This window comes from Strongylocentrotus purpuratus, unplaced genomic scaffold (assembly GCF_000002235.5).
Source record: "Strongylocentrotus purpuratus isolate Spur 01 unplaced genomic scaffold, Spur_5.0 spur5_scaffold_6, whole genome shotgun sequence".
Taxonomy (NCBI): Eukaryota; Metazoa; Echinodermata; class Echinoidea; order Camarodonta; family Strongylocentrotidae; genus Strongylocentrotus; species Strongylocentrotus purpuratus.
In genome coordinates, this window is record NW_022145612.1 from 22,320,856 (window position 1) to 22,346,773 (window position 25,918).

At 38.8% G+C, this 25,918-nt stretch overlaps 1 protein-coding gene across 2 annotated transcripts; it reads right to left on the reverse strand.

The window, feature by feature from the left end:
• Positions 1–1,221: 1,221 nt before the first annotated feature.
• On the reverse strand, positions 1,222–25,657 carry LOC115919214. Of its 2 annotated transcripts, none has more exons than XM_030972443.1 (5): positions 25,546–25,657; positions 13,582–13,914; positions 12,324–12,467; positions 10,277–10,368; positions 1,222–1,420 (listed from the first exon to the last, which is right to left on the reverse strand). In XM_030972443.1, exons 1-5 carry the CDS (start codon positions 25,574–25,576, stop codon positions 1,295–1,297), a joined length of 726 nt encoding a protein of 241 aa, XP_030828303.1. In that variant the 5' UTR covers positions 25,577–25,657; the 3' UTR covers positions 1,222–1,294. The 2 variants fall into 2 exon arrangements, with proteins under 2 accessions (XP_030828303.1, XP_030828302.1); XM_030972442.1 differs by lacking the exon at positions 25,546–25,657 and adding an exon at positions 19,589–19,877.
• Between the last annotated feature and the right edge of the window lie 261 nt (positions 25,658–25,918).

A 25,918-nucleotide genomic window follows, 5' to 3' on the forward strand; every position in this document is an offset into this window, starting at 1 on the left:
TGGTGGTACGGGTGGCTTGATTGTGGTTATGATGTTGGCCCTTGTGCATGGTGGTGGTGCATGATAAGGCCCCCTCCAAAAAAAATTTTTTTAAATGAATAAATAAATAAATAAAATTTTTAAAAATGTTGTATTGCCCTTTACGACTGACCCCAAAATATCGGCTTTAAAGGAAAAAAAATGAAAAATATCAGCCCAGAGAGGGGGAAACAAAACTTAAAAAAAAAAAGATTTCCGACCGACCGACCCATGTTTTGGCACCTAAAGGGCAATACAACATTTGTTTATGTTATGCCTGGTGGCAGTACGGTAGTGGTGGTGGTGGCGGTGGTGATGGTGTTGGTTGTGCAGATCAGCATGCAATGGTAAACAAACACTGTTCACTTTCTATTCACCCTTTGCGTCATACCACTTTCACAAGGCGCGCCAAGGACAGCGTCAGTCACTGACGCAGTGCTACGTTATTGACTGACGCAGTACTATACGTCAGTGACTGACGCCTCGTGTGTGACTCGCCAAGGGATCAAAAGTGTTCAAACCAAACGATGGCTAACAAAACATACTGCAATTTCTGCCTTGACATGCATCTGTAGCAATTTCTACATACTCTTCACGAAAGAGACCCATGGCCCATGGTCACTCGGCGTAAAGTGTTAACAACTTCCAAAATCTTTGACTGTTTCTCATCACAGTACAAGATTAAATTATATATAAATATTGTGTTAATTTCATTAGATCTTTTCCAATCTGTTGATCTCCCCTGTATACAAAATTGCTTCCTATAATCTTTTAGCAAATGAGAGGATGAAAGGTAATTTGTAATAAAATTCTCCGAGTGTTGTTGCCTCTTTAAAAAAAAAATAGCTTGTGACAGTAACAAACGTAATTACTGTTTAGTCAATACACAGATATGACATTCAATTACTCAATACAAAGTTTGCACGCAGGAACAACAAAATGTTGCCTTTAATATTGAACTTAAATGAATGAATATCCATACATAGATAAAACTTCTTTAAAACTCCTTAATATGATTTTTACACTGTCACAAATATTTTCAAATATCACCAATTGTCAAGCATAGGGCTGTAATTTGAAATAAATATATTCACAGTTGTGTATATATATATAATATATATAATAAATATCATAACTATCATGACATCCCCGGTTAGTCAGAAAAATTTAGTTTCTCAGGCAATTCAGCAACTGATGAGTTTGAAATGTTTGTGACCCTATAAATGAATGAAGGGACCTCTGCTCACTGTGGATGGTTCTGATGGTAATTGTGACGTCATCCCTTCTCCACCTCCTTATCGGAATCGATCGAATGGTAGACGTTGACGTCTGTAACGCTTTCGGGTAACGATTCGTCTGCTCGTTTCTTCCGTAAGTAACGCATCCCGAAAAGCACCAAAATCTATTTTTGAAAAAAGAGGGGGAAATGAAAGTAATCAGTTATAATGATGGTATTGGTGATGATGATAATTGGTGATGATAGTTCCATTTTTATTTTCACTTTTAAAATGAGGAAATGATTACTATGTGGTAAACTAGTAAGGGCGGAACATAAAGGGGATTATGTGGTAAAGTATTACAAGGGCAAAACACAAAGGGCTGGAATGTACAAGTTGTAATAAATGGACTCGTATACTTCTTGTTCTGATGTCACAGATAAACAATGCAACGATCCTTCGGAATGTTTTCCAGGTTGGGTTTGTTGACAATGTTGAATGGTTCATATACCTTTTTATTATGAAAAACAATAATATTTATACTACTTCACCAGAAGTAGTCTATAGAGAGATAGAAATGTAAAATGTGTATCAGTTGATTTAGAATGCCTCGGAAATGATGGCCTTAATCGCACCCAATTATAAATGTTGTCAGTTTATTCAAACACTTTTATGAGGTAAGAATTGTCCAGAAATTCATTAATAGCTTAAAATGAGACTAGATTTGATGATAGTGTTCAAGAGATAGAAATCAAAATTGATAATTATTGTGTGATTAGGAAAGATCGTAATAGACACGGCGAAGGAGTGGCTATCAATATACATGAGACTATGAATTTTACTCATATATTATAATTCTGAAGATTGATTTTAAAATAGATAATTGTTATCCATTGATATCGTCCTCCGCGAGCAAAACGCAGCTGAACATGTTTCCGAAATTACAAAATCGTGCTGGAAGAAAAATGTCGTGTAATATTGTCCCAAAACCAAGTTAATAGACCATTTCGTAGTTAGCACATGGGTCAAATGACCCCAAATTTCCACAGATCTTTTACTCATGGAGAAGTTCCACTTTGTGTATTTTAGAATAATCAATGCCAAAGTCATGTATGTGCTTCCTGAAAAGCTTTTGTTTGTCCTCTTGTATCATAATAATGTACCGTAGGTGCACACATGACTAGTAGGGACTTTTAGATTCTGCACGACGAGAACGCGGACTGCCCTTTTAAGGCAATGTGACGTCACTGTCAGTGCCTTAAAAGGACGTCACATTGCAGTCCACGCTCTCGTCGTGCAGAATCTAAAAGTCCCTAATGATTACCTAACATGAGCACGTATTCATCTCTGTGCGTTTTACAATTTTATCGGAAATGACCTTTATCTGCCCATGCGCAGATAGTATTTAGGAAATGGAGTACCCTCATAATTATTTATACCCTGCCAAGCTGCCCAGTTTGAGATGCACTTAAAAGCCAAGTTTATATCTGTATAATCCTTCGTCATAGAAAGACCAAGTGCATTCACTATCCACTTCTCAGGAAAGACCACCTCTATTATGTTTAAGCCCCATAGATAAAACTATCAAGTAGTCCATTTTCTGGCGGGATCCTTTATGCCTTTGTGATGGTGGCCCTCACACATGTCTTTGTACCTTTAGCAGGGAGTGTTTTAGGGGTTAACCCCTCCTCAAAAAAACAAAAATTGTTCTCACACCCTCCTCCCCCCCCCCCCCCCCCACCCACTGAGCAAAATATCGGCCCGCACGATTTTCTATCTAGCTAGCTCTCTCTTCATCTTGTGTTTTACATAATTTGGAAGTTCATAATGATGTGACTGATTTGATTCTCCAAAGGTTGGAGATGATAAATACTCTCATATGACTCCGGAATTACAAGTCTCTCCTCGCTGCTTCATTTCATGTACCTCTCCTACTGCCAATAACAAATAAACCGATCCCAACACAACACTTATTTGGAAAATAAGTGTTTTAGAACATAGATCTTTGCACGAAATTCATGATATTCTAGGGTGGGATACTTAATCTCATTTAATGTACAACATTCTGCACGATGATGCTGTACATTATTTGCAGGAGAAAATTATTTTTAAATGATAAGAAAGCTGCTAAAGATAATCAAGGTGAACCTACCTATATTTTGGGCTGAATACACATAATTGCAAACGTACTTTTCTATATCGTGGTGGTAAATTTATATAATCACTTGCCCTTTAATGTTCGAAAATAACTTTGGATTGTTTAACAAAGAAGTAAACAACAAGCGCGTAGCCAGGATTTCATTTTAGGGAGGGCGGTAGTGAGCACGCGAAGCGTGCGAATCACTTACAGAGCGCGCGTAGCGCGCTCCCTAGGGGGAGGGTGCAGGGAGTTTCCCCCCTCCCGCGCGAAGCGCGAAAGCTTTGAGGTTTCATCAAATTATAAGAGAAAGAAGACGATTCGTTGGACCGTTCTCGAATCTTAATCCTAGTAAATTCAGTTTCTGTTGACGTTTCATTAGGGAAAGAAGACGATTCGCTGTACCGTCCTCGACTCTTAATCTTTGTTTGAATCAAGTTCCCCTGCCTCCGCGCGTAGCGCGGAAGCTCTGAAGTTTTATTAGATTATTAAAGAAAGAAGACGATTCGTTGTACCATTCTCGACTCTTAATCCTTCAGTTTCTTTTGACGTTTCATTAGAGAAAGAAGACGATTCGCTGTACCGTCCTCGACTCTTAATCCTTTTTTTTGTATCAAGTTCCCCTTCCTCCGCGGAAGCTGTAGCACGGAAGCTCTGAAGTTTTATTAGATTATTAAAGAAAGAAGAAGATTCGTTGTACCATTCTCGATCGACTCTTAATCCTTGTCTGAATTCAGTTCCCCCCCCCCCCTCCCCTCCCGCGGCCAGCTTTGACGTTTCATAAATTATTAGAGAAAGAAGACGATTCGTTGTAGGCCTACCGTTCTCGACTCTTAATCCTTTTTCTTCCTACGTCCTCTTCCTTTCTTCTTTTTTTCTCTCTTTTTTTTTTTGGCCGGCGTTTTTTTTTTTTTTTTTTGGGGGGGGGGGGCGACCGCCCCCACCGCCCCCTGGCTACGCGCCTGGTAAACAATGAATCCATATACCAAGAAAATAGTAAATGTATCATGTAGTTTAAAGGTCTAACTGTAATCTGTATTATAAGTATATTTTATTTTATGAAAATGGACCCTTCAATCAATAAAACTACAATTAAATTAAGCTAGGGGATGGGAAGGGTAGGTGGCGTAGGTCCTAGGAATGTTTGTTGTTCATATAAGTATACGCACTCTGTTTCAGGGTTTTTGTTCATATTATTATTATTATTGATTAACTAATTAGTTGTAGAGGTGCTGTGGTCGAGTGGATACGTCGCCGGACTGTCGATCACAAGGTCCGCGGTTCGAGTCCCACTGCCGCACTAATGTCCTTTGGCAAGACATTGATCTACATTTGCCCCACTCCATCCAGGTGAAGTAACTGGGTACCTGGTAGGAATTTATTCCTTGAAATGCTAGAGTATGGTAGCCGTGCTAAAGCCAGGGTAATAATCGGGAGCGCCAGGAGGGTCAAATCTGACTGACATGAGCGCTATACAAGAACCCACTATTATTATTATTATTATTATTAGTAGTAGTAGTCAAATTTGTTTAAGCGGGGGGGGGGGGGAGAGTGAGCACTATTTTTTTTCTTCTTTTCTTTATCCAGTTCGTGAGAAAATGAGAAAATATTTAGTGGGGAATCAGCCAGCCGATGAATAAGCGGGGGGGGGGGGGGGGGGGGGTAAATGTGAGCACTAAGTTAAACAAAAAATCAAAATCAAAATCAAAATGGGGGTCAAAATGGGTGGTCTCCCTTCTGTTCTGACAAAACATCGAGGACGTTTGATACGATGTCCCCCTTGGAAAAATCGTGGGGGTCGTGTCCCCCTTTCCCCCCCCCCCCCCCCCTGATTGACGCCCTTGTACTGTACACAGAAAGATGTATATGGGACTACCCTATATCTATCCAGTCCGGATTTATATAATAATGTACCCATTTTATCAATTAGTAGGCGGTTTCCCGGCAAAATGTTATCGTCACTTATTAGTCAAAACATATTCATTCACATGATTGGTAATAAGAGCTTCCATTTATTTTTTGAGAGGGGGGCGTTTCCAAAACTGATCTTTACTTTTAAGCGCTTTATAAACCCAGAATATTATTGATATATTGTTAAAAAAAATATTCGTGAAAGTATCCAGTACAATTATAACTGTTTTTTCCGATCAACTTAAGCAATTATGATTGTGACCAACTTAATAATAATGATCGTTTACTTAATGGTACTACAAAATGGCAAAATATCTTCTTCTTTGAGTTTGGCATAAAGTAGGCGTGCATTTGCAAAAAATTAGTGTGATCCATTATTACCTTAAACTTTATATTTTTGTCGCATCATTTTTTAAACAGTGTGCATGTTCTATGACACAGAAGGAAACATGTACATTTTAATGTATCTCCTTGGGCATATTATTGATTCCGTTTGGAAATGTGTCTAATTTATTGGGCGCACATGCAAAACGTACACGTGCAAACCTCATATTTACTTGTAAATGGCGTCAGGATTACTTAAAAGATAAGAGATGCACTATAGAATGAAAGGAATTATTGACACATGCACAAAGTTTCTAAGCATTTTGTCGATCCTCCTTGAAACTCTCAGATTGTGAAGGGTCCTACAGAATGAATCCCTAATGTTGCCATTTTTATCATTCTGAGAATAAAAGTGGACTTAGGCTCTCTTCACGAAAAAAGATATTCACTCATGGCAGGCTATCCTGATCGAAACAAAGTAAGATCATTGAGGTAGTTAAAGGGGCAGGGGAACTAAGCCCTCACAAACTACCCCCCCCCCAACAACAACAAAAAAAAGAAGAAAGAAAAAAGGGAGATTAAAAGAGAAAATGAACCTGAAAAGAAGACACTATGACCTCCTTTATACACCACCCCACCCTTATAAATGAATGAACTTCTAATTTACATATCATCCACACAAAGAAGACCACCCCACCAAGGTGCCGGTGCCTCTTTAATATAAGTCTACATGTTCCCACACTAGTATGCCACTGAGTAAGATCACCATAATATCCTTAGAATCTTGAAAACAACTGCTTGGACACATTCTATTGAATGCCCATGTCAATCATGGAATGGGATGGGGATATAATCGTTCGTTCGTGTCTCCTTAGATCAAGATTACTGTAATCTTGATCTTCGGAGTAGTTGCTACAACCGGCCGTGTCAGACACGTTGCCCCGGGGTGCGAGATAGGACTCTTGTAGCGTGCCCCCATTTAAAACAATTATACAGTTACAGTTAACAATACATTTAATTAATAGTATGAAACTATTAAAATTACTCTCACGTTACGGGAAAAAATATTGCATATACATATATTATGAATCAATTGATTTGGTCGATCCAGTTAGATTATGTAACTATTCACTCTTCCTTTGTACGGGTCCCCTCTCCTATCCCTGCCTCCCTTTATTCGTCTCCACTTGGGCATAAAGGGATACCCAAGACTATGATATTACTCACGCACTGTTGTGTCGTTCCAGGAAGATGACCTCCCTGGTTGTTCCGAATTCTCAAAGTGCTGTCTGATGGTCATTGATGCCGACCGTTCTTATCTCTGGTGGGACAATTAATGTTCTTTCTATGAATAGCAGACGGCAAGATGACTGCCCTCCCCCGCAGTCCTTTATATCCGAAATCAAACTTTAACCTTGGACTTAAAAACCTAGGTCCATGCTTGTAATAAACCCGAGAGCAAAAACTGTAGAGGTGTCAATCGTATAGTCGTCACACTTGAATAGATTATGTAAAGTCGTTGGTTCGAGCCCCAGTACGGCACTAATGTCCTTTTGCAAGACATTAATGTCCATCTGCCACTCTTCCCCACGGTGTAATAAAGAAGTTCTATGAATATTGTGAGCACTTATATCGGTAGCTTGTCGTAAGCCAGTGTCAGATTAGAGGGCTTCTGATACCTCTTGTGGTGGATGATAATTATGAGCACTATATACAGAAGCCAATTATTGAATGCAAATATGCGGATTCTTATGTGATTGTGTTTTCTCTCACCCAACAGAGAGAGCCTGTGGGCCGTTACTTGAAACCCATAAAGTTCTAACTTCTTGGACTTCCCATTGATATGTGTGTTATAGAATATTTTACAAACACGCGTTTCTATGGGAAGTCCACGAACTAAGGGTGCGTTTATCAACTTTGCCACTCAAAAACAGCATTTCTATACATATAATTATGAAGTATATAGAAACACAGTAAACGAACGTGATTTTTCGATCTTCTTGTAGTTTTAAGCGTATAGCTGGCATGTGCACGCGATGACAATACACTCAATATAGTTGAATCATTCCTTAATTGTTGTAAAGATTATAATTGATTTGTAATATTTTGTTGGAAACAGAAATAAAATTGAATTGAATTGAATCGCATTATACGTAAACAAACGTTAACAATGGACGTAAGCATACAACACAGCGCATGGCGCGCGCTTTTTCTCCGAACCGGAAATTAGCCTGGGAAGGTCCGAAACATATTGAACAGCTTTGCGTTTAATCATCTCTCAGAAACGTCATTCTAGCTCATAGTAGGTATCAAAACGCACTTTTTCGGCGTTTCAATATGCACATAATTATATAAAGACGTATGCCTAAATGTGTCTGCGTTTATCAACATGCAAATTTGCCGGAATTACGTTTGAAAACGCTGAGTTATTATGCTAGAAAGGAGTTGATAAACGTACCCTTCGACTTATGACCGTTTCGAGTAACGGCCCCCTTGAGAAGGCTAATGGGGTTTCCTAAATCATGATCCTGTGAATAATTTAATCATAATCACGGATATGCCCCCTTTCAACGTTGTCAATTCTAACTCCCAACATATTTTACCACGTATTGTATTCTTGATATGCTTACGAACTATTAAGTATAGCGTAAGCCTGATAAGAAGTTAAGAGGATAAAAATACGCCCAGTTTCATCTTCTCCGCAACGAGTCATTCATGGCCTGTTTGGGTAAACTGCGTGAGGGAAAGTGTGCGCAAGAGGCCAGTTTGGAAATACAATCTAAGCACATGCAGACCGGTTAACCAACATATTCAAATGTTATGAATATTTTCATACAAAGGTTGTTCTTGACAACCTGCAAGCTTGTTCGAGGCTTGCCCGACGTATCAACATGCAATGTATGCGGACTGGATTCCAAGTATTGTAACAATACTGGAATCCAGTCCAGTAATTTATTCATCATCACTAGGTCCCCAGGAAAGAAAGATCCATACATTTGAATATCTTAGTAACCGGTCTATTAACAAACCAACTGAAAAAAAATACTGAATTAGTGCTCATTAATGTTTATTATCGGTTTATTCATGCCCTACCCCTATATTCCATGGTATACGGGTGATAGAACCTTTTTTTCAAAAGGGGGAAATATCGAAGCTATTCGTGGAGCACCTCCATTACTCTAAAAGTGATTATTCTTAAATTCACAAAGTGGGACCTCTTCATGTTTACAAGGTCCGTGAATATTTTGGGGTTCTTTTCTACCATGGGCTAATTACGAGCCGGTCAACTGTCCTCGAAGACATTAATTCAAATGTATTATATCCCAATTTGCAAAATTTTAAGTATAACTGTCTGTAACCTAGCTGGTTCAGACATTATTAATCCATTAGATGTTTGTTAATACAAAAGAATGTTAGGGGTGACAAAGGATGATCTACATCTAGCCTATATATACCACATAATGATTTACTTAATTTCAAAACGACTGGGGAGTTAACCTTCAAAAATAAAGACCTCACTCCACAACTTTAAGAGCTGTGATTTTAGTGCATTATTGACAAATTTCTTACAAAAGTCATGAGCAAATCCGCAGTTGTCCATTTCAGATTGATTTACGGCTACTCTTATTTGGATTTATAAAAGTTCTCATCATCATGGTCTTAGATTCTTTCTTTTTTGTACGGTACATGAACCCCCCCCCCCCCCGTCTAAAAGTTAATCACTGTCTTGCAACTTTTTTTCCTGTTCCTTTTTTAATCTACCTGGATTAAAATACCGCGTCAGGCCCTGTGTTAACTCCTTTGTTGTATGTGCGTCTGTATAAAAATGGCGCCGTGCAGATCGAGGTTGGTAGGGGGGGGGGGGACACTGAACACTAATCTAATTCAATGAGCCGGAAAGACAGTTAGCTTTACATCTTATAGAAAAAATCCAAATCCAATCGTACGTGGTAAGTGGTTAAAAGAATAAGATTGCACACACACGTCTTTTTATTTTTTTAATCTTAAAAGGCTTATTAAAACAGAATAGACGCACACTCTAGCTGACTGACTCGCGATTTTCACAGTCCATCACCTTTAAAACGTAGAAAAATGATCGAGTTCAAAGCCCAACAGTCATATCAACCTTTAGGAAACTATGTGTCCAACTTGGTAGATGTTTGCTCAATTCGGAGTGAAAGGCGATGGCAAAACATCCCTTAAGGTGAATACTAAATTGCCTAAAAGCTGGTCGAATACACAATGGCCTCAGCTGGATAGGTTTAAACCCATATTTCTATATCATCTTTACGCTAAGTAGCACACATTAAATTCATGCCGAGTACTAGACCATTGTGACCAAAGTGTGAAAGAAACTGTATCTTGAAATTATTGGGAACAATAATTGATTAAGAAAAAAAATGGCGTTTAAACTCTTCAAAGTGGAAATGATGAGGTCATGAAAATCAAAATTTGATTCACATTATTTTGTAGATTATTTCTCGCCATTAATAAATTTTGAGTCTTCGTTTAATTTGACATTGCAAAAAATGACGGTCTTCCACATAATTATAGTGAACGGAAATATAATAAAATTAGAACGCTCACAAACAAGTTATCACTTTAACTACAACTCGTCATTCTCTGTAAATGTGCTGGGCGTTATTTTAAAAACAAAAATACTACTTACCCCAATAATCAATGCTGCCACAAAAAGCACCGGCCATATGGTTTTATGGAGTGAATCGTTGGTGTGCTGGACGCGAGCGATATTCTCCGATTCTGAAAAAGGTGAAAGAAAAATGATTGCGTTCATTGTCTCAACGATGATCTGTATAAGTATCAAATCATAAACCGTTTTAATAATAATACACCAAGGGCCCATATTCACATAACATTATAAGCCCATTTGGCAACTGAATTGCTCTCTAGTTGTGATCTAAGAATTAGCAGGTAATCATAAGACCTCATTAAGTTTAGTTTGCAACTATAGGCCCTGTTCATGAATCCTAGTTGGTAGCTAAATGGCCCCTATAGTTGTCAACTAAATCTACTTTAGTTGCCAACTATATCAAACTGGTATTCATAAAACCTGACTTAGGTCAGTTGGCAACTAAATCTCTCCCCAAATTTAGAGTCGATAAAGGGTAACTCATTACTTGTGGGCAAGAGTGGTCAGGATCTCATAGAATTGGAAGAATTTTGTCACGAAAAGGGAAGAGAGAGGGTATATATTTCAGGATAGGAGGAATCCCACAGACACACTAAATGATGCAGACTAGTTAAGTGCTACGGATTCCCCGATAAATGTCATCTCAACCCCAAATAAAAAATAAAAGACCTTTTTGTGGCCATTCTGAAAATCATTTCCTTTCCAACTTTGTTCATCCTCTCTCCCCATTGAAGAGTTTGTATCGAACAACATTTTGCACAGTGCATTCATGTACTTGCACATTTTTCAACGAAACATACATTCACAACAAGACAACAAGTAGTGTTATAAACACTTTAACAAGGCTATAGAGCTCTTCGAATAAAGAAAAAAACAATAGATAGGAAAAAAAGGGAAAACAGAAAAAAGAAAGAGCTAGAAAAGGAACCCCAGAGCGCTTTATTCTATTCTCTATTTGACATTAAATCGATTGACAAAAATAGACTGGCAGCGCTGCGCAAGGACTTATGTAAATTAGTAAACTTCCAGCCTATGTTGTACTTAATTCTAATTTCACCACCCATGTCTACTCCACCAGCAGGCACACAATAGCTAAAGTTCTCAATTAATTATTGAGGTAGTTACCTTCGTATAAGTGGTAACTATGGTAACTAGCTAGGTACCACCTAAGCCCTGAAAGACAACTAGCTTAGTAAAACAAAATTGAATATAGGTTTTGATCGATAAAGAAAAATTGTATCATATTATTGTGACAAAGGCAAACTGTGTTTATCTTCACATTCTATTATTAGAAGTTTAATATGAGGGAAAGTTGACTTGTACACATAGTGCGCAATGCCATTGTCATTTTGCTATTGCTCTCTCTCTCTCTCTCTCTCTCTCTCTCTCTCTCTCTCTCTCTCTGATTTATATGATACAAAAATATAGTAGCCGTATATGTACAATGTGTTCTGTAGGTAAAAATGGTAACAATGCTTCTCCTGTCGATTTGTCAATGAATTTTATTTGTGAGAAGAAAATTGACGTCATTTCTAATCAATCCTGAAAAATCATTAAAGTTCAAAGGAAAGTGGTTATTACTCTTTAAAGGCCCACTGCACTACTTATAGCTACTTGCGCCCTCTATATAACAAACAATGCCTAATCGGTGACCATTGGTCCCCCATGATCCTCTTTTTCTTATGTTAACTGAGAGCTGAGTTAATGAGATAACCACCTGTTCAGTAACCGTGCAGGGCGGTCTAATCCCTCCTGTAAACTACGGCAGATAAGCTTTAAAAAGAAATATTTTAGCAATATTCATCCTCCTTCCTCTAATTTTTCTTTACATTTCTATTGTGATAATATAATGCCCACAGGTTCACACGCACACCAACCCTCATCTCCCTCTCTTACGAACACACCCACACACATCGTTATAATACATACGTCATGTACAACAATCCATGTTTACGAATCTGTCAGAGCGGGTTGGACGTGCGGGGTGCGTGAGTTTTATGTGCGTTGGTCATTGTGTGCGTGGTGTGTGCGTGTGTGCGCGTGTGTGGGTGCGCTTTATACTTACTCGATAAAGATGAATTATTTTCTGGTGAGGCTGTAACTTTGTTGTATGTCACACCCACTGAGCTAACACGGTTGTCAGTGAATAATGTTGTAGTGGAAACAGATGTTGCTGCATCAGTTGACGTAACTTCTAATGTGGTTTGAACTAAAAAGAATTGAAAGAGAGCGGCATAGAAATTTTATGGTAAGAAACTAAAACGAAACGAGACTTTATAGGGATAGTTTCACACAAATATTTCAATATACTTTCTGGCAAATTTGACTATTTCGCCTGCCTATATTTCAATGAGTGCTGGCGTTCAAAGGATTTTTTTGCACCTGCTATTACAAAAACATAGTAGTGCATTTTAAATATTCAACTTTATTTTAGACCAAGTGAGAATGCAATTTAGCTGTTCAAGTTCACGTATCCAATAGGCATGCAGGAAGGAGTTGCGGGACTCTGATTTGTATCCCTTTCCCAATTGAAATACCATTTTAAGTTTCGAGATGATATCTCTTTGATCAGGTAGATATTATGTCTTGTATGCAAAGAGTTTGTTAGACATCTTCTTGCAATTATAAAGACCTCATGTTTCGTTACCTAATTTTCCATTTTTTTCAAGTTTGATAAATAAATGTTAGTTTTCATTTGCCATTCCTTTAAAGTTCTTTTTCTAATTTTCCCCATTTCCTTAATATTCGACGTTTTTCTGCTATTTACTTCTCAAATACGGTTTAATCTTACTCATAGCCTATTCAATTGAAATTTATTAGTAGTCCGCATAGCTCTCTTTTTTTGTTTACCCCTTTTTTTTTAAATCAGAAAAACGACTTATTAAATCACGTCTCTTAATCCTACTCTATCCTGTCTAAAGGCCTCCAGCGCATAGGAATCGCTTTGAAACCCCGGATCGTTCGTTCCAGACCGCAAGTCTTCCTATTATTCCCCAGTGAACTTAATGAAGCATTCCATGGAAAACAGCTATCTATTCATCAATACAAGAGATTAAAACCATCAACAGGGAACTTATCCACCCCAGTCAGGTTTGATAAAAGATTTAGAGACAAGTTGCCCCGTTTTATTTTTACCCATGCACTAGTTGGAGATTCAAATATCTTAATTCACTATTTCTCATTTATATTAATGTCTGTCTTTCTCCTTTCATCTCAATATTTCTGCTATACTTCTACAATAATATTGTGCATTCTTTTAGTTCTTACTCCTTTTTCAAGTTGAAAGAAAATACTTGAAACTTAAAAGGTAAATTGTCAAGTACCTGTAGTGGGAAGTGATATGACGTTCAGCATTTTTGTGGGATGCTTGTAGCACGAGCCTGTTGTCTTGTCTGTTAAGCAACAACCATACAATCCGGAGTCTTCCGATTCGACACGAAGTATTGTCATTGTGCAAGTGACCTTGTTATCGGCAAAAGTCGGGCCAGATCGGAGATATTTCAGGTTTTCTTCAATAATCGTCTCATTCTTGGTGAAGCTGATCGTAGCACATGAAAAGTGGGGGCTGGTTCCGCCAGAGATGAACACCCGGCAGTATAGCGTGACGTTCGAGTACTCGGCAGTCGCCCATCCTTCTTGACTTTCGATAAAAGTGGCTGAGGAAAATGAGGAAAAATTATTGATCTCAAATCAATTTGAAACATAATTTTAAGGCAGTTTAATCAAAATAATGACGTTGATTTAAAGTAATGCAGTGTTATAGTGGTATTGATAATGATAATGTAGAATAGTATAACCTCACTTATTAAACTAGGGCTATTTGTACGTTCAATTAAATCATGAAGAAATGACAAATCTTGAAGGAAACTAGTTGGCAATACTATAATAACCCTTATTCATGACGTCGTGTGAACGCTATCAAAACCAAAGGTGACAAATCCTGAAATATGTTTGTATAACGATTGCATTTTCCCCTGTATGTCTTCTGATTAAACCCGATATGGTGACTCGAGTTAGAAACAAAGGAGAAACTTAGACTAGGCAACACCCCCGCCCCCGCCCCCGCCCCCTCCACTCCGGGAACGGAGGGACCGCATGCGTGTTCCTAAAATCTCCGGCTCGTAACAAAAGAAAAAGGTCTACCCGTATTGACTTTACACACCGGACTTATGCTGAAAAGGGGGGGGGGGGGGTGGTGGGAACACGCATATGCGAAGCCTAAATAACACTGAGTGGGGGGGGGGGGGGGGAACACCTCGGTCTATATATAACTTCCTTTGTTAAACTCAATATTTTAAGGCCGAGCTTAAACCCATCGTCTGGTCTAGATTTAAGTAGGATATTGACATATTTCGTCTTTAGCCAAACTTAGAAGTTTACAAGGTTTGACGTGGCTTATCCTAGATCGAGGGTCACCTTGATTAATTGTGTATATTCTACGAAAGAGAATACAACTAGCTGTTTCCTTTATGCATGACAACATGTGGTTTAAATCCGATTGCAAAACTGAATTATTATACTACATGTATTAAAGGATTTCATGCCGGTATCAAAGTTGGAACCATAAGGCAATACTTATGCTTTACATAACAAAAATTACACCCCTTTTTTTCTTATGACGGTGGGAGAAAATCGTAACAGAACTTGATCTTAGAAATACAGTAGGCTTGCGGGTGCACCACGTGAGAGAGAGAAAGAGAGAGAGAGAGAGAGAGAGAGAGAGAGGGTTGAGGAGTCCTGGAAAGGACTCTGACTGGGTAATCTTTCTTGGGGGAGTGTAGTCTCTCTCTCTCACATGGTGCACCCGCAAGCCTACTGTATATCTACATCACCATACAAGCCGACACTTACAAGCAGCATCTTGATCTTAGAAGTAGTGCATAGAAATGAAAAATATACATATTTTTTTAAAACCATCATTTTCTGGTTCATTTCTTCGGATTCTTTGTTACCGTCTTGTTTGCGTTTGCCTGCCAATATATTTTATATCCCTGTTCTATATGGACAAAGCAATAGTAAGTTGAGGATTAAGGTTGACCTGGTTGAGTGGAGTCAACCCTAACTTTCTCAAAAAGAATCTCTGAGTCCTACGAAATCAATTTCTAAACTGTCTAATCAATTTAGCCATATTCAATCAAGTTTTGTAATGATTAATTACATTCGTATAAACAGGATCATACGTTTTTTAGTACTAAATTTCCGAACTGAGTTTCTACAATTTTGCAAAGCTACCAATTTTTTAGTAAATCAGTATCAAATAACAGATTAAACGAATCTATTTTAATCCTATCGAATCGAATGCAGTAAATTCCAGAGCCTATAATGATAATCAATGTGGATAATGTGTTTTCGTACTCTGATCGTTCAACAGAAGCGGATCTAGAGGGGGGTTGGGGGGTTGCAACCCCCCAAAAAAAAAATCCGAGGACCATTTTTTTAAATCTTATCTTTTTTTTTAAACTTGTAATTTTATTTTATTCTATTTCTATGTATTTATTTCATTTATTATTATTATTATTATTATTATTATTATTATTATTATTATTATTATTATTATTATTATTTCTTTTTGGGGGGAGGGGGGGGGGGGGTTGGGCGAACAAATGTCACAGAGTCGCTTGCCCTCCCCCCCCCCCCATCAGCTTTTTTGAAGACACGGGCCACCGCCGAAGTGACAAGCTAGGCCAGCGTTGCCGATTCTCATCCCCAAAATCCCCACATTAAAAAAAAAAAAAAATTGGGGGATTGTTGAAGTCTTTGGGGATGAAAAATAAATATTTGGGAATGAAAATAATATTGAGTTTTATGAAAAACGAATTTGGGGATTTTCTGTCAAAATTTGGCAACTTTGGGGATATTTTAAGTGTCGTTTGGGTGGGGATTTTGTGAAGATTTAACCTGGCAACGCACGCTGAGCTGGGCTGCTCATTATGCTATTTACCTTCCGGTTCCGGAAATGAAAATGCCGATAATAATCTTTTATCATAAACAAAATACTCACAAAATACCAATGCCTAATAATATTTCAGACATATTAGTTCTAATCTAGTTATTTCCTTTTGCTCCATACCGTTCACGGACTGGAGCAAAAGAGATAATCGTTTTCTTAATCACTATCGCCTGAAATAAAAATAAATGGTAATAGACTTACATCTAGTGGCATCCTCCCACAGGCGCGGATCTACGGGGGGGGGGTTTAGGGGGTTTAACCCCCCCCCCCCTTGGGCGGCCCAAAAAACAAACAAAAAAAAAAAAAGGAGAAAAAAAAAAAAAAGAAAGAAAAAAGAATGCACGCTGGAGAGAAACCCTTTCAAGCGCAAATATTGTGAGAAGATATTCAACTCATCTGGTAACTTAACCAAACACATGATAACTCTGGTTATAACAGTGTATTTAACTGTTACTTGATTTAAAAAGACGTTATCATGCACTGCTTTTTATGGTCTCCATTGTGTTAATAGATGCCAGGAAAACATCACTTACGAGGTTCAAATAAACACCCAAAAAAAAATCGGCTCGCCGCTTCGCGGCTCGTGGACGATGCTCCGCATCGTCATTATTTTGGTCAACCCCCCCTTAGCAAAAAGCTAGATCCGCCCCTGTTCAACCACTTTGTGTTACGCAAAAAAAAAAAAGCGACACAAATAAAATCGACGCCGGATTTTACATTCATTATCAACCATCCAATTGTGTCAGTATTTTTAATAGTTTTTTAAATAACGGATTAAACGAAGTTTAACGTACCATGTATTTTTAATTTCTTAATTTCCAGTCGAGCAGTAATCCATCTCCTAAAGGAATCCAGTTCGGCAAGTTTTTGTTATCATCAAGTTGTGTACAAAATAATTCATCAATTTGATAGATTTTTAATATGTCTTCTGGTACGTTTTGTTAGACATGACATGTGTGGCAAGGGTTAAACATATTTTAATCTCATTTTAATTTGTCAAGAGAACTCATCAGATGGCACAGCATGCATATCCACATACAATGATGTGATATACTACGCTCCGGGGAACCTGTTCGGAAGATCGTCTACCCAGAAATAAAGGGAAAAAAATGCAATGACTTAAAGGTTAAGACCACTCCAAAAATAATTTGCTTTGAACAGATGCAGAAAACCAAGAGAAACAGGGCAAATTAAATTTAAGTAAAATCGGATAAAGAAGTTATGACTTTGTTACCAAGTATGAAAATCTATCGAACTTAGAAAATCACTAGACAAATTGCCAATTTGGTTATCAGTTTAGGACGTCATTAGTGACATTGCCTCACTATATTAATAAATTGCTTTATAATTACATGTATATTATGATCCCATTAATTTCCCTTTTTATCACCAAAAACTTGATTCCCCCATGCCTTTGCCCAGCTTATATGTTTTGTATCATATTGCGTGCATGAAATTTCACAAAATATTTTATGAACTTTGAAGAATAATTGATACTATTTTCTGAATATCGTATATTCATAATCAGTGATTTTTATATAAATAGTTTATCAAATCCACATTTTTCATGATTTAACTGAAAAATTATTACTCTATATTAGTGCATTTTATAAATTTATATTACCAATATAACGAAAACAATTAGCGGGTAGTGAGGCAATGACGTCACAGACTCATGAGTGAGCTGCCAATTTGTCTAATGATTTTTCAAAGTTTTTTATGTTATTAAAAATTCATAACTTTCTTATTAATTTATCCGTTCTTTCTTAAACTTGTTTTGGTTGGTTTGGCTGATTTTTCTGCTTCTATTGAAAGTAAGTTATTTTTTGTAGTGGACCTTAAGCTCCGCCCCATTATCATGGCTCTGAAGTGTTTCTTTGCCAAGTTTCGCTATAATGTCAAAATAGAAGGTCGTCTCACTCGGTCGCTACGCTTTCTCGAAATGCGGAATTGGCGATACCAGTGGCGGGATGCCTTTCTTCATGTGAAGAGCGAAAGGGATAACCCTTTAAAAAATATGGGAAATCACCAAATATTGTCTGATAAAATTAATGATTATTTAGCGCTGCCTAACTCATCCATTCGAGAGTGCAAATGTATACCTTTAAGTCAGATGTTCATATGCCTATGTCATCAAAAATAATGTGGTAGTTAAAACTATAAACTACTGAAGAGCTAAAAATTTCTCCTCATAAACAATATAATGAAGATATAACTCCAAGGGTGTCGTTTTATTGACAAATATTTATTGTTATACCAAAAGGTGCACAATATTCGTATTACGGAGAAGAGGCTCTACTTCGTGTACACTCGAATACCCTTCCCCGCTGCAGTGGTTGCTAGTGCTACACAATGCTTCCCATGCATGTTGTATCCTTATGAACACATACTTTTATCTCTTCTTCTTTTTTTTTCTTTTCTTTTTTTCACTTCTTTCGTTTTTCTTTTTCTCTAATCCACATATCTGCAAAGGTTTCCTTGTTTTTTATATCCTGATTAACCTTCCTCCATTGCCTGTTAATATTTTTTCTGTTACTTTGACAAACCTTTTCTATACAGCGCATTTTCCATTTCAAAACATCGTTCTACATGCAATTATTTGATTTCTCAGTGCACTACTGTTTCTATGGTTCAGCATGTAATGCTTTACTGATTTCCTTCTTTTGTCTTTCCTTTTTATCTTTGATTATGCCTCTCTGTTTATCCCTTATTATTTTATTTCATCCTTTATCTTGTTGATTTTCATGCAGTCATCTTCTCTTTCGGTTTGTGTAAATACCCGGCCCCCCACTCAGGGGTCGAATGACCGCATGCGTGTTGCCAAAATATCCGGTAAAGGGTGCTTTTCGTGCGACAAAGTCCGGCCCGAGAATTGTAAAAAAAAGGGTTGTATTTGACTTTTCACCCGGAGATTTCTTTAAAAAGGGGTGTTTTTTTCTTTTTTTCTCTCATCTCTTTGGACTCCTGAGAAGTTATTCAGAATTTAGGGGGTACATTGAGCATTTTTCCTGATTTAGGGGGGTCTCCAACGGGCAGGAAAAGCCCGCGAAAAGCCCGCGAAAGGGGGGTTCGGAAATGTTGGCAGTCCTCAGATAGGGGGTGCTTTCAAAAAGAGGGAACGAGCATATGCGTACCCTAAATAACACTGAGTGGGGGGGGGGGGGCCGGGTGTAAATATAATTCGCCGCACGGGTCATAATTATTTTTCGCCAGAGGGATGTAGCTCACGCCACTCGCCCGATTATTGACTTTCCAGTATCTTAATGGCACTAGGGCTAAAGAGAAAAGCTTGCTGTTGCTAATACTTGAGTTGTATTTCTTTAAAGAATAGTGAAATAACATAAAAACAGGAATCACAAATCACACTGCTAGCCACTTACCTGCCGAATGGACCTGTATAAAATCCTGAGACAGAATAAGGATGACGAAAGTCACGACTGATATTCTAATTCCTTCAGATGACAACATTTCCAAGTGGAGTGGAAGGAAAATGAAAAAAAGAATTGTTCGTTGATGGCTGGAAATCCCAACAGGAAATCTTGAGATAAACCCACTTGCAGGGGGTTAGTCCGAGTCTACTTGAGGACCATATCACCCGCTATCCAATCCATGATAGACGAATATATCTTCCATACCATTGTGGCCCAAGCGAGAGGCGGGTGAAATAACCCGAAGGTTTCTGCCGCTCGAATGAGTACAACCAGGGAGGTGAGACAGTAGTCGCGCAGTGCTATAGTATGGTTACTGAGCCGTTACTGAGGCCGAACTATTATTTCTCGGAAGAATGTCAGATTTCCTGATCAACTTTTGTTAGCTTAATAATAAGACTACATTGGGAGTCGTCCATAAAATAATAAAAAAATAGTCCATAGACGCTAATCTGATAATAGGAATTCAAATGTACTTTAATGCATGTTTTTTAGGATGCGTCATCAGGGGCGGATCTAGCTTTTTGCTAAGGGGGGGGGGTTGACCAAAATAATGACGATGCGGAGCATCGTCCACGAGCCGCGAAGCGGCGAGCCGATTTTTTTTTGGGGTGTTTATTTGAACCTCGTAAGTGATGTTTTCCTGGCATCTATTAACACAATGGAGACCATAAAAAGCAGTGCATGATAACGTCTTTTTAAATCAAGTAACAGTTAAATACACAGTTATAACCAGAGTTATCATGTGTTTGGTAAAGTTACCAGATGAGTTGAATATCTTCTCACAATATTTGCGCTTGAAAGGGTTTCTCTCCAGCGTGCATTCTTCTTTCTTTCTTTTTTTTTTTTTCTCCTTTTTTTTTTCCTTTTTTTTTTTTTTGTTTGTTTTTTTGGGCCGCCCAAGGGGGGTTTAAACCCCCTAACCCCCCCCCCCCCCGTAGATCCGCGCCTGTGGGAGGATGCCACTAGATGTAAGTCTATTACCATTTATTTTTATTTCAGGCGATAGTGATTAAGAAAACGATTATCTCTTTTGCTCCAGTCCGTGAACGGTATGGAGCAAAAGGAAATAACTAGATTAGAACTAATATGTCTGAAATATTATTAGGCATTGGTATTTTGTGAGTATTTTGTTTATGATAAAAGATTATTATCGGCATTTTCATTTCCGGAACCGGAAGGTAAATAGCATAATGAGCAGCCCAGCTCAGCGTGCGTTGCCAGGTTAAATCTTCACAAAATCCCCACCCAAACGACACTTAAAATATCCCCAAAGTTGCCAAATTTTGACAGAAAATCCCCAAATTCGTTTTTCATAAAACTCAATATTATTTTTATTCCCAAATATTTATTTTTCATCCCCAAAGACTTCAACAATCCCCCAATTTTTTTTTTTGTTTTAATGTGGGGATTTTGGGGATGAGAATCGGCAACGCTGGCCTAGCTTGTCACTTCGGCGGTGGCCCGTGTCCTCAAAAAAGCTGATGGGGGGGGGGGGGGGGAGGGCAAGGGACTCTGTGACATTTGTTCGCCCAACCCCCCCCCCCCTCCCCCAAAAAGAAATAATAATAATAATAATAATAATAATAATAATAATAATAATAATAAATGAAATAAATACAAAGAAATAGAATAAAATAAAATTACAAGTTTAAAAAAAAAGATAAGATTTAAAAAAAATGGTCCTCGGATTTTTTTTTTGGGGGGGTTGCAACCCCCCCAACCCCCCCTCTAGATCCGCTTCTGGTCATGAAATTGATCAATAAAAGATTAATGGGTGGCTGACAGTGATATCGGACTCCTGTGAAATGGCTTATGTGACTTGTTATAATTGATGTTAATATCCCGGGTTTCGATGTCATGACTGGTGGCGGTGGAGGTGCAGGTGTGAAGGGTGATAGAGCGTGAGAGAGAGACAGACACAGACACAGACAGAGACAGAGAGAGGGAGAGAGAGAGAGAGAGAGACAGCGAAATGTTGCAACTAAACGGGCGAGATATTATTTTGTAAAGGACCACCCCCTCAACATTTTCGTGTATGTAACTTACGAGTTGCGTCGCCCGTGGTGAAATAACACTTTTGTTTTTGTTGTTGTTTGTTTATTCGCTTTTGTTTCCATGTATTTATTTCTAGAAAGCTTCCCACCTGATATCTTTGATATCAGGATTTTATGATAATCCCCAACTAGTACCGCATCACGATTTCTCTTCAGTTGATGCACATATTGAAAGGAGTTGATTATCAATATACACTCTTATTTCCACGGCGTCAAAATTCACTCTAAATGGCGTCAGCTTGGAGTCAACTCTATTCCTAGTTAAAGTGACACGGATTCCGAATCAATTTGACTCGGATTGTGTGGCATCAGCTGAGAATTGACTCAATTCAGAGTCAAGATGACTCCTTTTCCGTGTCACTTTAACTAGGAATAGAGTTGACTCCCAGCTGACGCCATTTAGAGTGAAATTTGACGCTGTGGAAATAAGAGTGTAGACCACTCTTGTACTGCATTGTCTCTCCGTATAAATACGAGGTGTTTATCTCTCTTTCCTTCTTTCATCTTACCAAAATGACTAGAGAATGATTAACTTGTTGACTCGCGTTGTATATAACGTTCACTGCCTTCTATGGGAGGCAATTCCAGTGCTTTAATGCCTTTTGAAGGAACGATGGCCCCATTGTGTTCTGTTATAATCAGGAAGAATTACCTGTTGTAAAAACGTCGTTGATGACATGATATTAATACTATAGATTCTCACCTAACATCGGCAGTGCACTAAACAAAAAGTCAATAATGAAGGATAATAAGATAGATCCCCGTAGACCGACAGTCTATACCGACAGTATCAGTCTTTTGTACCAGAAGAGAAGTTGTCAAAAGGCCAGCGAGGCTGGTATTGTTAACATCCTGGGCTCACGGTCTTGCGGCCCGCCATCAGTCTCACGAACCCTCATAACTCTTCCAATTAGAGTCCGTATGACGAAATAGTCTGTCTCATGGGCCGAGACAAGAAGGGCTCGCCATGCACTACAAATAAGGTTCCTCCTCCTTGGATACAAACTGAAGTCCGGAATGATTTATTCTGAAATATCCTCGAACATTAGGATTAACATTCAAGGGTATATGACTGTATGGAAGCTGAAAATGCAGTCTTTTTTTATTAATTTTTTTTTCCAGCCATTATCGATCCACAGCAGAATGGAGGCCTCAGCATGCTGTCTCCAAATGACTCTGTTTAGTGCTTATTGGTGCCAATTAACCTTTCCCCAGTACTGTTGCAGCTCCTTTTTCTTTGACGTCCCCTGTTTCGTTTTCCCTCATATCATACTTATGGTCAGTGGCAGATCCAGGGGGGGGGGCCCGGGGGCCCGGGCCCCCCCCCCCCCCTTGAGAAAAAAAATCATGTAAAATCACGTGATTTTTACCTTTTTGGGGGGTTTGGCCCCCCCCCCCTGGCGCTCAAGGGGGGGGTGCAAATTGAAATTTTTTTGAGGATCAAAAAAAAAAAAAAAAAAAAAAAAAAAATTGTGCCCCCCCCCCCCCCCCCCCCCCCCCCCACTGAGCGACTTTTCGGCCGGCGCGATTTTCAAATTTTCGGGAGCAAAAAAAAAAAAAAGTTGGGCCCCCTCCCCTAAGAAATCCTGGATCCGCGCCTGCTTATGGTGTCCAGTGAGTGATTGCTGAACTCCAGCGATTATAATTTCTACGGCTGATGTGGCCCGCCCAATTTCATTTCCTTCTTTTCACGGTTTCAAGGATGTCATGTCAATCAATACGAAATGACCTGTCTTTCAACAACAAAAAAACTCATTCGCTGTAAATGGTTTGGTTTGTAACCATGAAGTCTACTGGATGGTTCTAGATACAATTACGGTTGGGATGAGAGTGCACTTCTGAGATGGATTTTCAGGTGTTTCAACATCACTGGCTTCCTTTATAATATTATTCATCCATTCCCTCCATCCTAGTTCAAACAAAATATCCCCCCCCCCCAAAAAAAAAAACACCTCAGGATGTCACGCCCTGGCTCTCAGCAGACGAAATGTAAAGGGCCACTCCATCCGGTCATTTTACCTTTATGGGAGGTCACTGGCTTCATTAACGTCGTTTAGCCTTATTTCTTACTTCATTGTGGCAGACTTTAGCAGACAATGCCAAAAGGTATTGTCTAGTAGAAAGATTATTTCTATTAACGAACACCAACTCTAGACTTATAGGTCTCCCGAGACAATTTATCTGTCACCCCTGAATGAAATACTAAACAGAAGAGTGTGTTAATCCTCAATTCTTAAAAAGTGTCCTCCTTCATTATCACAAAAGTCATGATGTGTAACATGTCCTTTATACAGTCATGAGCAGCGGCATATTAAACAAATAAATCTGTCTCCGGTTAGCAATCGTTTAGCCATATCTTACTTTATTGTGTCAGATTTTAGTAGACAACTCCAAAAGGTATTGTCTAGTAGAAAGATTATTTCTCTTAACGAACACCACCTCTTACTCTCCCTAGACAACCCAGCCGTCACCCCTGAACACTGGCGTACTGGTTGGGGGGGGGGGGGGGGGGGGGGGGCTTGGGGCACTAGCCCCCCCCCCCAAAAAAAAGAAACCTCGACTTATTTTCAATTCCATACAAGTGATTTATAAATGTTCGTGATATCACATGATTTTCAACAACATTTCTGTTGCAAAGTGACACATTCCCAAATAGCCAGGAAGAGCATATGTTTTTTATAGTCACTAATGGGCTTTCGTGACAACTTACAGTAACACTAGTAGAAAATTCCTTTCCAGAAGCTACTGCGATAAGCACTGCCAGGAGAAAACAAGCTACCCAGGCGCGGATCCACGCCCTCCCCCCCCCCCGACTTTTAAAAATATTTGTTTAAATAATAATTTAAATATATATATATATATATATATATATATATATATATATATATATATATATATTTTTTCTAGTAAGTGATCACACATCCCGCCCCGCCCCCACTGAGCGAAAATAACAGTCTGCGCAATTTTCAAATTTCCGGGGGCAAAAACGAAACAAAATTATGCTCACTACTAGGAATAAGAGTCGATCGAGAACGGTACAACGAATCGTCTACTTTCTCAAATAATTCAATGAAACGTGAAAGCTTCCGCGCTACGCGCGGGAGGGGCGAAATGATTTCAGACAAGAATTAAGAGTAATAATTGAACTAAACGTCAAAGCTTCCGCGCTTTGCGCGGGAGGGGACTGAATCTAGACAAGGTCACGATACAACGAATCGTCTTCTTTCTCTAATAATCTAATGAAGTGTCAAAGCTTCCGCGCTTCGCGCGGGAGGGGGAAAACTCAAAATTACTTACTTCCTGCTGGCCCCGGTTTATAGGGTTTAATTTGTAGACATTGGGACATTGGCATTAATAGGTTTGTCGGTAATCGGTGGTCTCTACATTCCCCCCCCCCCCCCACCTCCCCCACTGAAAAAGATCTAGCGACGCCCCTGATAACAACACAGTTTATACACTCGAGATAATTCTTAATAATATTATTATAATAATATTATAATAATATTATAATAATAATCATATTATTGCTTATATAGCTATGGAATTATTAGTGTGTGGATGAATATGGTAAAGGCGTGTTCACTTATCACACAACATAACTCACTTTTTAGTTTAACTACGAGGAAACAAGGTTGCACTGGCAATAAAATACCTGATAAAAAGTATTCCCTTTTCGTTATTTTATTGGGTACTGATTTGCAGACACAACACTTGCAAAGTGTAGTCATGCAAGCAAATAAATGATTCAGAATAAGAATCACATTAATGAGGATCGTGGATATTGCACGGAGTTTAAATGGTCATATGAGATGGACATGAATAAATTGAATGCGATGAATGAACAGAGCTTACGACAATGGTAGAAATGACGTCGAAAGTCCATGAAGATGATGAGAGATGAAACGAAGAAAGGGGCTCACGCGATGATTGTGCGGAGGCTTGATGATGGAGACGTGACTCGTTAACGTGGCTGAAGAACCGAGAAGAACGCGATGTCGATGCCGACGCTCATGATGGTGATGAATGTAGAGCTCGGTCGAGAAGAGAAGAGAAGAAATGTGGCGCTCGACGACAAGGCAGTGAGTCGCTCGATGTCGGAGGCCCAGGTTGAAATGTAGACATCAAAGCCGGTATAGTGGTGATCGTGAAGAGCAGTGGGTCGCTTGATGGATCGATGAGCTGGACTTTGAAGTGAAATCATCAGAGTTGCAGTGAGATGGACTCG

Excerpts from the sequence above, each read along its gene's own strand:
- LOC115919214 (XM_030972442.1), bottom strand. The coding sequence starts at position 19,676 with ATGTTGTCATCTGAAGGAATTAGAATATCAGTCGTGACTTTCGTCATC. Across the intron at positions 12,468-13,581 it reads CATATCACTTCCCACTACAG|TTCAAACCACATTAGAAGTT; the intron begins GTACTTGACAAT and ends AATTCTTTTTAG. Across the intron at positions 1,421-10,276 it reads TGGCAGCATTGATTATTGGG|ATTTTGGTGCTTTTCGGGAT; the intron begins GTAAGTAGTATT and ends TTTCAAAAATAG.